A 12,176-nucleotide genomic window follows, 5' to 3' on the forward strand; every position below is an offset into this window, starting at 1 on the left:
TTGTTGGGTGGTAAATAGATAGAAAGTGTACAAAAGCAGCATACATCTCGGTGATAACGCGATAACGTGAACAAATTCAATTGTGAAATCACTACAATTTGTGCAGCACAAAGCACAGGAACGACACAGCTCACGAGGCAGATGTTTAACATGGATTCCAAAATTCCCAAACCAGCGTTCTTGAAGAAACCTGCCGGACCGCTTAGTTTGCCCGGTAATGCTCGTCTACCGTTAAGCAGAGACTTGCTTAATCTCCCCCAAGCAAATGCAACCATGTTTGCCAAGCGTATGGCCTCGCCCGATAAGCCAAGTAACGGGGGTGTGTTGAACCGTGCCAAATTGCGCCGCAGCCGATCAGCTACCGATCTAAACAGACCGGACTTCCATCGCCCGAAGTACATGTCCAATCTGGCACCGATAGCGTCAAGATCGGTCGCTATTAACGCCACAACCGTATCGATGATGGTGGGCAGCGATCTGATCAAACCGCTATCCGAAACCAACGGTACCAGAACGCACCTTCGCAGAAGTCGTTCCGCTTGCGACATTGCGATGAAATCGAATGTGTCCTCTGGGTCATCCACAAATACATCATCCGTAAGTGGGATGTCATCGTTGGCCGGATACAAGCGACAGCCACCAGCCGCAGCCGCAGTTCGTAATGGTGTACCGGCCAAGGTTTCCAAGATGGTTACATTAAACCCGAAAAATGCTGGGCCAGCTGGGATTGCTACAACCACGCTTACCAAACCATCATCACAGAAGCCAGCAATCGCTCTAACTGCATCAAAGAAGGCGATGGTTCCGCCAATAAAAAGTATTTTAGGTGTCAAAACAGGTAGCAGTAGTGGTGGTGGCGGCGTAACTGTTTCGAGTACAAAAACGACCAGTGTGAATGCTCCAAAAGCGAACGCCGTTGGCACGAAGCCAGTTGGCAAAACGATGAACAAACGCATTCCACCGTACGACTATAAAGCCCGGTTTGCCAACCTGACCGAAAAGCACAAAGCGCTGGTGGAGAAACATGAGAAACTCCAGGAAGAGCATGCCAGCCGGGAAGCTCTGCAGGAGCTGTACGATGATTGTACCCGCGAGCTGAGCAATCTGAAAAATCAACACACCCAACTGCAGGCCGAACTGCGACAGATCCGACTGGAGAATGAAGAGCTAAAGCAAAGCAATGTAACGCTCACTGCCGCCCTTCAGCACACGGAAACGGAATTGAGCAAATATCGGGAAAAATTTACCGTCGTCGATCGGGAAAATGAGGAGCTACGAAAACAGCTGAAAGAGCTGGAAGAGCGGACAGCTTACCTGGAGGAAGAAAACATTACCCTGCAGGACACAAACCAACGCAACACGGAGCTGCTGTTCCACGCTAACATCGAGCGAAAAGATCTGCACAACATGGTTATGGACCTTCGGGGCAATATTCGGGTGTTTTGCCGTGTGCGGCCACCGCTGCCTTCGGAAGCGAACCGAATCGAGTGCGGTTGGAAGTATCTGGACGAGCAGTCGATCGAGCTGATTGCGATGGACGGCACTAACAAGCGGATGGATTTCAGCTTCGATCACGTGTTCCATCCGCGCACGACACAGCAGGACATATTCGACAACGTGTCGCCACTGATACAGTCCGCCCTGGATGGGTACAATGTGTGCATTTTTGCGTACGGCCAAACGGGAAGCGGCAAAACGTATACGATGGACGGCGTACCGGACAGCTTGGGCGTTATTCCGCGCACGGTCGATGTGATCTTCAACGCGGTCCATGATTACAAGTGCTTTGGCTGGGAGTATGAGGTATGGTAGAAAGATTCACGTGGCATGAGACACTAGCTCTCTTAACCAACAATTCATTTGTTCATGTCTATTCCCCAGATCCGAGTCACGTTCCTTGAGATCTATAACGAAGTGTTGTACGATCTGCTGGACACCTCTGGCACGACGAAAGAGCTCGAAATTAGAATGGCCAATGCGAAAAACAAAACGGAAGTGTATGTGTCCAACATCATCGAGCAAACGGTCGAATCGACTGGCCGTTTGCACCAGCTGATGAATATTGCCAAGATGAATCGTGCAACGGCCGCGACCGCCGGCAATGAGCGTTCGTCTCGGTCACATGCGGTGACGAAAATAACACTGATCGGAACGCACCAGGACAAGGGTGAAACGTGCATCGGTTCGGTGAATCTCGTCGATTTGGCCGGTTCCGAAAGTCCCAAGACGAGCGTACGCATGGACGAAACGAAAAACATTAACCGATCGTTGAGCGAGCTGAGCAACGTTATTTTGGCGCTGGTGCAGCGGAACGAACACATTCCGTACCGGAACTCGAAGCTAACGCATCTGCTGATGCCCAGCCTGGGCGGCAACTCGAAAACGCTGATGTTTGTGAACGTATCGCCGTTTCAGGACTGTTTTATGGAGACCGTCAAATCGCTCCGATTTGCGTCGCAGGTAAACTCGTGCAAGATGCAGAAGGTGAAGAAAAATAAGGTCCTGAATGGTTCTGCGGTCATGTAATAGCAAGTAAATTTGGGGTAGTAACTTCTTGATGAATGACCGTTGTAATTTTTTTTGTGTTATTGTAATTGTACTCTTTTGGGCAGACGAACAAAAAACATTACAAAACGGAAGAGAGGACACGTTAAACATTTGAATGGATAAAATAATCTATTATAATATTATAAAATCTCCACACCGATGAGACATCCGATGCCAAACGGAGTTTAAATTTTATTCATCCAGTTTCTAGTGGTAATTTATGCGCGCGATTTTGTGACAGAGTAACATAGGCCATCGTTGTGAGCCGTCGGTGTTTGACGCAGGCCTTCAGATTTAAGCAATGATTCTAATCATCGTACAATAAATGCATGTGTTTTCGATTAGGGACTAAGGGTCGGTCTCTCCTTGCTTCATAAGCCTCGTTGTATGCTCTTTGGAAATATCACAAAATAAGGAAATTTCTCCAAAAATTTGTAGCACCAGATTAATCGAGAATAACGTCAATTGGATTGCGAAACTTGCATTTATCCCGTGCATTACTTTAAGCAGGACAGAGTGCGAAGTGCGAAGTGTTCCCGTTCCAATTCGTTGCTTGAATTTTGGGCATATTTGAATCACAAACCACATTACATTGGTCACTAGTAGAAGTCCCACGACAAAAAGAGCTAGTACAGCACTGTAAAATAACACACGAACCATGGGATCGATCGGCTCGGTGCTGGTGATGTTATATGCTCGAACGTATGTCAGGATCTGCACGACATTTGCCGTCAAAATAATAGCAAGCACAAGAATGTAGCACGGATCAACTGGTCTTCGTCGGTTGCGGTGTGGCTGAGGATAGAACGCATCAAAGAGGTAGTTTAATAACGATAAAGATGTGTTTAATAATAATGATATTGCTTTCTTACTTGAACTTGCTCCATTACGTTCAAAATTATTTACACGGAACAATTCGTCGATGTATATGGACTGGGTGGAGTCGGTGGTAATGCTTGATTAAGGAGCACCGTACACTGTGCATCCAAATCGTTAAATATTTGTAGCGTTAAGTTGATCGTGAAAATGATCACCATCAACACAAAGCTGACCCAGTAACGTCGAGGTGAAGGTTTGTAGCCTTCACCTTGTAGCATACGCAACACTAGCAGTGGGTACTGTTGGTAGAAAGCGGTTAACATTTTTAATCCAACCATCCAACAAAGTGCCTAGAAAATGGGTAAACTTACCACACACACTATAGAAATGGAAACGAGGATGATGTTTAGCCAGAACTTTAAACCTAAATCCGGTCCCACTTGCAGCAACGACTCAAGCTGATGAATGTTAACGGTGAGAATCGTTATTAGTCCAGCAATGTTGTGCACATCGATCGATGGTGTACGATCGTTGGTCTTGCTACTATCCTCTCTGTCGTTATCTTTTTCCTGCTCAACTATTCTTCTAACTGACACAGTTGCTTGCTGCAACGGGATCGATTCCGGATGTTCGATCATAGCGAAATTATTATGTTATCACTCTCCAACGGCCCTACCGTGTCGAATAGATTTGGCAGACTGCTGCTGCTGCACCTACCTTTGTTTCGACATCAGCCAAAGTCGACGGCTAGAAAATCATTTGCTGCAAGTTCAATGCATTTGGTCGTGATAAGATATGTGCAAAGTTTGGGTACGATATATCTTATCAAAAAATTGCATTCGTTTTAGATGGTATTTGTGTTTTATCGGGGAGAATATAGGTCATTGTTATTGCATACAGGTAAGGACTAATGCAACCAAAATGCGAAACCATAATAGACCAAAATAGAGTTACACGTCCGTTACTTTTCTGCCGACGTCTAGACGACTGATATCTATACGACTGATATGAGTCATCAAAGATGGCAAAAGTTGAAGTGTACGTTGTGGCAGATGGCGTGTAATCTCACACAAACTGGGCAAGATTAATCATGTAACACAAATTTGACAAGATTAGTAAAAAAAATTATATTTTACATGGTCCAAATGAGCGATTCTGTTGCTGTTAATGATAATAATAATTTTGTAGTTAGTTTGACCAGACTCCACGTCTGCCTCTGGGATTCTCCTCAGTATAGTTTGCTCCAAAATATCCAAGAGTATAAACTTAACAATATTGGAATAATTATGATTATTGTTTCGCTCAATTATAATTGGTTTTCATTAGCTCTCTATTTTACCAGTATTAATGGAGGGTAGCTTTCTGTGTTTCGAATGACTTACCGCTGACGAGTCCTAAACGTACATTCGTAGTAAAACGGGTCGTCTATTCGAGATTGGAAGCCAATCCTACTATATTGTTGAGATTTGCTTAATTTACTGTTATATTAAATAGGGATTGGAGGCACTGAACCATGTCGTGCAAGCATTCAAATTTCTAGTTGGGTCTAAAGTACGGTAACTTTACAGTTCGTTCAGTTTCATCAAATGATCGAACGAACTACGAGCGAACAGCACGTCCAATATAGGCAAAAAACTTCAATTTTGAAATCACTATTGAATTGACTATTTGACTCCCGTTCCTGGCGTGTAAAGATCGGTGCCTTTGTCGCATTTACCTCCGGATCCGTTTCCCCACTCCTAATTGTAACTGTCTGCTCCTAAGTTAAGCAAATCATTCTCCAAAGGCGATTAAATTTCAACATGTCCGGATATCCGTTTCAAACACTGTATGTGGCCTGGTTACAGGGCATCGTAGCGTAACTCCGGCATACATATTAACTTCAGGGTTGGTGGTGGGCTGGCTGGTTCTTGGTTAACGGTTCCTGACGGTTTCGTCGGTTTTCGTCTTAGGATGCCGCACTATCATTTCACCTCAATTTACGCCTCTTCTGTCCATGTGGATGGAACGCTTCCCCCGGTGCTTCGGAAAATGAACGTAAAACCTGTACCGATCGTTCAGTTCATCTAGAAGAACGAATAAGTACGCTCAACTTCACATGAAAGTAGTAACATTAACAACTCTAATTTCAAGTGCTGTGCAAGCAATATGGGCTTTTGCTGCCCTTATTGCCAGTAGAGGCAAGCACCAGCTCAGTTGTTATCAGCTCAACACAGCGCTAGCGAGGACCACCTAAGACTTGATGGAGGATAGCTCGAGGACCTTCCGAGGAGGCAGTACTACGTAATACAAACTTATGTGTTTATAGTCTCGAGACACAGTCCTAGAAGGATGATTTACCCCGTATCTTTAGAAGGATAGTAGATTGACATCATCCAACAAATAAAGCTGCGAAGCATGGATAAAAACAAATCTGGATTTGGGCTGATCTTTGATATTTGACGGGTAAAAACACTGTTCAAACCAAATGATAGCAAAATAAGTCTTATCCGGGCTCTGAAAACCCACCAACAAACATTAAGAATTGGCATTGTAAGTTTAAATGTGGCCGTAGCGACACAGCCGATGCAAAACGTCCGTGGTCGCCCAAATGATGTAGTTTCGCCAGGACCGATGTGAATGATACAGTTTGAGAACATTTGTGAGAATTTTATACGCGTTGCGTTGTCTCTTAGAACAGGAACGCTCTGTTCTTCACAGCTAGTTGCGGGCTAGCCACGCTGGCAATACTCTTGGGCACAAAGTGAATTTTCCGAGCAGTGCTGCGACGTACCGGTTAGAGCTGTCCTGTAGCGATCTGCGCCACATGATATATTTCTGTTTACAGGTATGGGACATATGGCCATAAGTAGCCGGACCTGATAGCTTTAAGGGGATTGTGTTTCACAATCACGGAATAGTACCGGAGGGCACCCACCACACCACAATTTTCAGACATGGTTAGCTTGATGGTATGTTGGCACTCTCGATTGGTTTGGTGACGAACCGTGAGCTGAAGCTTAAGCTGTCATTTTGTGTGACGTAACGGTTGCACAATAGTGCAGTCGCTTTGATGGCTGGAATTCGAAGGTTTAGTTCAACGCGGATGCGAGGGAGTTGCGAGGGGATGGAGGTACATGAAAAAAGATGCATCTACAGAGGGTCATCTTGTTTTACAGAGCTACGAATAGGAAAAGCAGAGGAAAGCTGACCATTTACGAGCTAGACGTGAAAATGGTTATTCGCCAATCGAACTCAAAAGATCAACTAACCGAGCATCGAATCCCAAGGAGATTATTGTCGACCAGAGATCGATCAGCTCGGTACAAGGCCAGCGAGAGATCGAAGAAGACAAGTTTATCACTCAAATACTCAAACCAGCAAGGGATGCTGGCTGACCTGAGACCTATTTTGAGGCTAATGACAAACAGCTTCTAATTACTGCTGCTAATGACAATTGATTTTGTCAAAAAAATCCTTTGATCGTGGGAAGGACTAATACTTATCTACTCACCCGTTTACTTGTCCCGCAAGATGCTTTTCGGATATTTTACAAACCCTAACATATTTTTTTAGGAAATCTTTAAACGTACATGAAACAACGGATAATAGATTAAAATAGAAAAAAACGTATGATTTTTATTTGGATCAATCTTAACACATGTCAGGCTTTGTAGAATCTAATATATGTATATATCATGTTCTTGCATGATCGATTGTATATCTCTCCTTTTTTTTTGTTTTGCTTTTATTTTAGTACTTAGCTAGGAATTAGGGAAGTTGGTTCTGCTGTGTTTTTTTTTTTTTTTTGTAGGTTCTACACGCGAGAGCGATATTAAATTGTAAATTTATCATCTTTTTTCCATACTCATTGTTCTCCTGTCTCTTGCTAAACGGCATTAAAGCGGAAAGGGGGAGTGGGAGAGGGTGATACTCGTCCCACATACTCGTCGGAAGAAGTGTCTATGTATTGCCAAATGGATCGATGCTCAAAAAATAAACGGTGCATAGTAAAGTGCGTGAGTACGCCATGTGACTAGGACTTGAATCGGTCGCATTTCCGTGTCTTGCGTTGCTTGACCTTAACCTGTTCGCTTTGCATATTGCATTTACTTGTTTTAAAACGACACTAAACCATAACCAAACATCGTTTAGTATCTGCAGCAGCAACGGAAATGTTTGGAAAACAAACTGCACTGCACAAAACCGTAATCCGCGACGTGATTGTCTGGTTAAAACGCATAAGAAACGGAGCATTATTTCGACCCACATACACACTCCAGACCATTCGACCATCTACATTGCACTTAACAAGGACAGGGAAAATGCTGCTGCTGCTGTTTCCGCCTATGCCGGGGAATGTTGCTATTGCTATTTATTTTTCATCATCATTAAACTGACGAGCTTAGAACAATATGTTTTTCTCTCTCTCTCTCTCTCTCTCTCTCTCTCTCTCTCTCTCTTAACCGCTAAATCTTCGTTCAAATCTCTGAGTAAAGTGGAAAAATAGAGCTTTGTCAAAGAGTGCGCTATTATATTTGCTTGAGCGTGTGCGAATCAATTACGTTTAGAGAGTTATAAGAGGGTGCAGTAGTATATAAAAATGTGTGTTGTTATCTGTGCATCATATAGTACTCTTACCGGCGCTGAGTGGTTTTTTCTTAGCAAAGGTAGTCGAATTGTCAAATGTTTCGAAAGCGTTTCACGAATGTCCCACTAGCTGTGTTAAAATTTTGCTCCGCAGCGACGCACGTGTCGCACATTATCTAAGAAAAACACGACGAGACAAGAGGCATATTAGTCAATAAGTTTAATAATTGTCTGGAAACGGTGTGCATTCATATATTATATATATATTAGATGACTTTTGTTTCTGTTTTGGCATAGTTTTTTTTCTGTTATTGTGCCATTAATTTTCTTACATATGCTTCTTGCAATAGGAAAAGATTTATATAAAATTTTTATCGAGCCTGTTTACCGAGCTCTTAAGATAGTTTAGCTTATTTTTAGCTTTTGTAGGTACAGTGCCGTACAGTTATCCGGGCAAACTTTGAAGATGATTTTCTTAACCTAGGGAAAGGACAATAAGCAATCTTTATTTTTTGCTTCGAAACTGCAGCAAACTTGCATCTTCAAATTTGAAGAAAAAAATATTCGAAAATCTATTCACAAATTTGTAACCAATAACATTCCGATGATTATCAATTTATTTTGCAAAAATCATTCTTTATCCACTCTTTTGTGTATTTGGGTTACTTATGGTTGATTATCGTTTGAAGAAATGAAAGAAATTTGTAATTCCAACCACAAATTGGTGGGTAAAAATTGTCCAGTAGTGTGTCCGGTGCTGGAACCGGGTCCAGAAATAGATGGAACTGGTTCCGGAACTGAATTCGCACCTACGGTTCCGAGCCCACAGCTCCAGTTCCCACGACTCGCTTTTTTAACGGTTAACGGAGGTTTTGGATGACAAGATCGTGGGCTAGAATTGGATTTGAACCCCGGGTCCTGCCGTCTGATGATCGCCGCCTCTTTTGACTCACCACTGGACCTGTTTCCTCAGACCTAGTCAAACCAGAGTCCTAATATCCAGTCCTTTTTATTCTTCATGGCTTACTAGACTCGAATGGCTTACTAGACTCGAATGGCTTACTAGACTTGATACCACATAGTTGGATCGTCAGTCCTTACAACGAGAGAGCTGTCCGGATGGGATTTGACTCTTCCCCACTCCTAAAATTGTAACTGTCCGCTCCTAAGTTAAGCAAATCGTTCTCCAAAGGCGATTAAACGATTTCAACATGTCCGGATATCCGTTTCAAGCACTGTATGTATGTATTTGTTTGTTATAATGTTCTGTAAATGTTTTATGTGTTGTCTGCGCATGTGTAAATGCGTGTGAATATTGTAAGAATCATTGCATTGCATGCTTTATCACCAGTGGAGGTTGTACCGAACGATCTTCTTTTTAATTATGAGCTTTTTTCTTGTCCTAAGGGCTTATGCTGCACCTTTAGCGTATTTTCTTTATGTATTTCGGTTTGCCACGTTGTTAATGTGTACATGTGTGTGTGTGTGTTTTTCTGTAACTTTCATAGCTTTCGTAGCTCGTGTTAATGATATGCTTCAATAGTTAATAGGTGAGTCGTTTAAAAGAGCGATATAAAATTGCCATTTATTTTCTCGTTTGCGCCACACTGCTTTTGGGTACTAATATTTAGGGGCTGTCTTAGCATTTATCCGTAACAATATTGTGTGTTGCCCGAGATGGAGAAAAATATCATATCCAATGCAAAGGTTTTGGGTTTGCTAAACAATTGCTATACGTTACCAGTTTTTGTTTTAAATTTATTTCTTCTTCTTTTACAAACAATTTGTAAACGCCACTTTCATTCATCATTCGGATACGATAAAATTTTATCAAACAATTATCAATCTTTTGCTCACGCACGCATTTTTCCTCCCTTGCCAGAAAGGTACACTGACTCTAGTTTATCAATGCGAATGCGAATAACTGTTCTCATTAATTGCATTGCATTCCGTACTAAAAGCTTGCCGTCGTCCTCGTGCAGTGTACGATTGATGGCATCAACGGTTTCTAAGAAAAAAACGCTTTTCCACTTTCAGCCTCTAACATTGTTGTTTTGTTGATCTTTAAAAAACTTTACCTCAATTAGAAACCAAAATCAGGCAAATTGTTTTTCTCGTTGTATTTATAATCACTTTCCGGGGCCGCATGGCGGGGAATGGTTATTGTGTGTGTGTGTGTTTTTGTAGCATTAACCGGTATATACCATACAGAGAAGAAATAGCAAGAAGAAACGGTAATGGAATCGATTTAAGAGGTAATAGTTGAAACAGTAATCTACCGCCGAAAAGGGCATCTACTTAATTGAGAGAGAGAAAAGGAAAAAAGAAGTTAAACTTCCGAGTAGTAGTGGCGATCTAGTGGGAAAAGTGTACCACGTGATAGCGTCGCGCGTCTTAGCTGTGATAAGTTGGCATTTTTGTGCGCTAAAATTGTTTTCTGACAGCTTACCCTATTATTCGCTCTAACGGTCCTAGTTTTGCTACACTGCTACTGTATTGCTCTGGACACACCACGCTTCAGTCAGATTTCACATTCGCGCTAACTGATCGTGTGTTTCGACTCGATGATCTCGCGTCCGCCCTCAACAAACACATTGATTAACACATACACAAAACTAAAAGAACAGAGAAAAATCTAAAGTATTAACACTAAAACCCGTGTCTTTGGAGGAAACTCGTCTGAATTGTGTAATTAAAATTGCTATCGTCTTAACTAGCTCCGCTACGAGTTAATGCATTGGTCAGATCTATCATTTAACTGTCAAAGCTAGGTATCGATCTTCGCGGGCCTCGTCAGCGTATCTGTTTTTGTTTGAGGGGTTTGCATCGGTTTTCGTGTTCCGAACATCTCAAACTTACCCAGGCCACCCACGAAGCTGTTGCTAAATTCGCTACAGTACGGTTCCAACTTTGTAAAAATCGCTAATTCCTCGCAGAGAGCGGTTGGTGTAATGTGGTTTTTCCCTTTTTCGTTTCCCTTCTCCTTTGCGCGTGTAACAAATCGAAAACGCTTCACACGTCCGATTGAGATTTACTATTAACAAAACATATCCACCTGTGCTTGTAGCTTGACTCGAACGCACAGTAATCTCGTGATGAGATTCCTCTCTCTTACCATATTAAAGCGTATTCAATTCTGAATGTAAGACATCTCACACGTTCTACGATGCATGGAGCGGTGCGTGGTCTTCAAATGCTTTCAGTAACATCTTTATGTAAGTAAATAGTAGATAGTAGACGGTAAACGGGTTTTAAAGAAATCTTCTAGACGTATTAAAACAATCCTCTAGACACAGCTTCTTCTAGTGCGAACAATATCATCCACGGGAACCGTATCAACACTGTCCCTATAATGCATCATTTGTGAGAAGCAAGTAAAGTGCTATGTGTGGTAGTACGCAGGACGGGGTACATGCACACATTAGCATAATATACGTAGTAGTAACTCTGGTCTGACTTGTGCTGTTTACAGCAAAATATGAACTGGATCTTAAAAGTAATTAACTATCCCAATCCCCTCACTAAACAAAACTAAGCCCAACAGGAATGTGTGTGTTTTTTTTTTAAATTCATTTGGGTTTTCGCCTATTGCACAGCGTATGTTTTTACAGCATATTACTAGCTCCAACCGTTTTGTTTGTTCCCTTCTTTGTGCACGCCTGTGGCGTTCCGTTTTTTTTCTTCTTCTTCGTCTACGTCAAACTAATTAAAGTCCGTTTTTAAATGTGCCCAAAGACAAAATTCTTCCCGCCATCTTTTGCTTCTACTTTTGGCCCAATAATTGTGCTTGGCTTAGAAAAATGGTTAACAACCATAAGCTCAAAGCCTACTCCCGCGTAAACTACTACCACTACTTCAACTTTGTTAAGTAGTTGTCAAATTGACAGTTTCTTTCACCAGCTGTCAAATTGGCTAATCAATTCAATTTGCGCGTATTACTTAGGAATGTATCATCTGTGCGTTTTGGCATCAGTACGAAATGCGACACGCTCTTCTGTCACCCCTGCTATCACCCTCTTATCATCTTGCGGACGGTGAAGATGACGCTGTCGGCTGTTGCGGTTGGCGTAGCTGGAAAAAAATTGCAAGTAAAGCTAAAGCAGTACTTCGAAGTAGGAGGTGCTTAGTAGGGACTAGAAATAGGGAAAGAAGTATTGTAAAAACAAACAAAAAATCGAACCAGGAACGGTGCGATTTAAGTAAAAAACAAAGTTAAAAAGTAACAGTAAAATAGAAAAGGT

At 42.3% G+C, this 12,176-nt stretch overlaps 2 protein-coding genes across 2 annotated transcripts in view; one reads left to right on the forward strand and one right to left on the reverse strand.

Annotated features, from left to right (window-relative positions):
* The window catches only part of LOC126557181 (protein claret segregational), a 333,201-nt gene extending 330,664 nt beyond the window's left edge, over positions 1 to 2,537 (forward strand). Inside the window, exons 2-3 of the mRNA XM_050212864.1 lie at positions 138 to 1,803; positions 1,882 to 2,537. Coding sequence (XP_050068821.1) covers positions 142 to 1,803; positions 1,882 to 2,526 — 2,307 coding nt within the window. The 5' untranslated portion in view covers positions 138 to 141 and the 3' untranslated portion in view covers positions 2,527 to 2,537. The remainder of the gene's footprint in view (positions 1 to 137; positions 1,804 to 1,881) is intronic.
* A 912-nt stretch (positions 2,538 to 3,449) lies between these two features.
* LOC126567143 (uncharacterized) lies at positions 3,450 to 4,004 on the reverse strand. The gene is made up of 2 exons (XM_050223376.1): positions 3,738 to 4,004; positions 3,450 to 3,665 (listed from the first exon to the last, which is right to left on the reverse strand). The coding sequence occupies exons 1-2, from the start codon at positions 4,002 to 4,004 to the stop codon at positions 3,450 to 3,452; spliced, it is 483 nt and encodes a 160-aa protein (XP_050079333.1).
* Between the last annotated feature and the right edge of the window lie 8,172 nt (positions 4,005 to 12,176).

This window comes from Anopheles maculipalpis, chromosome 2RL (assembly GCF_943734695.1).
Source record: "Anopheles maculipalpis chromosome 2RL, idAnoMacuDA_375_x, whole genome shotgun sequence".
In the NCBI taxonomy this organism is placed as follows: Eukaryota; Metazoa; Arthropoda; class Insecta; order Diptera; family Culicidae; genus Anopheles; species Anopheles maculipalpis.

Coding starts and splice junctions, on each gene's coding strand:
- LOC126567143 (XM_050223376.1), bottom strand. CDS start 4,004: ATGATCGAACATCCGGAATCGATCCCGTTGCAGCAAGCAACTGTGTCA. Junction 3,666..3,737: donor CCATTTCTATAGTGTGTGTG/GTAAGTTTACCC, acceptor TTCTACCAACAG/TACCCACTGCTAGTGTTGCG.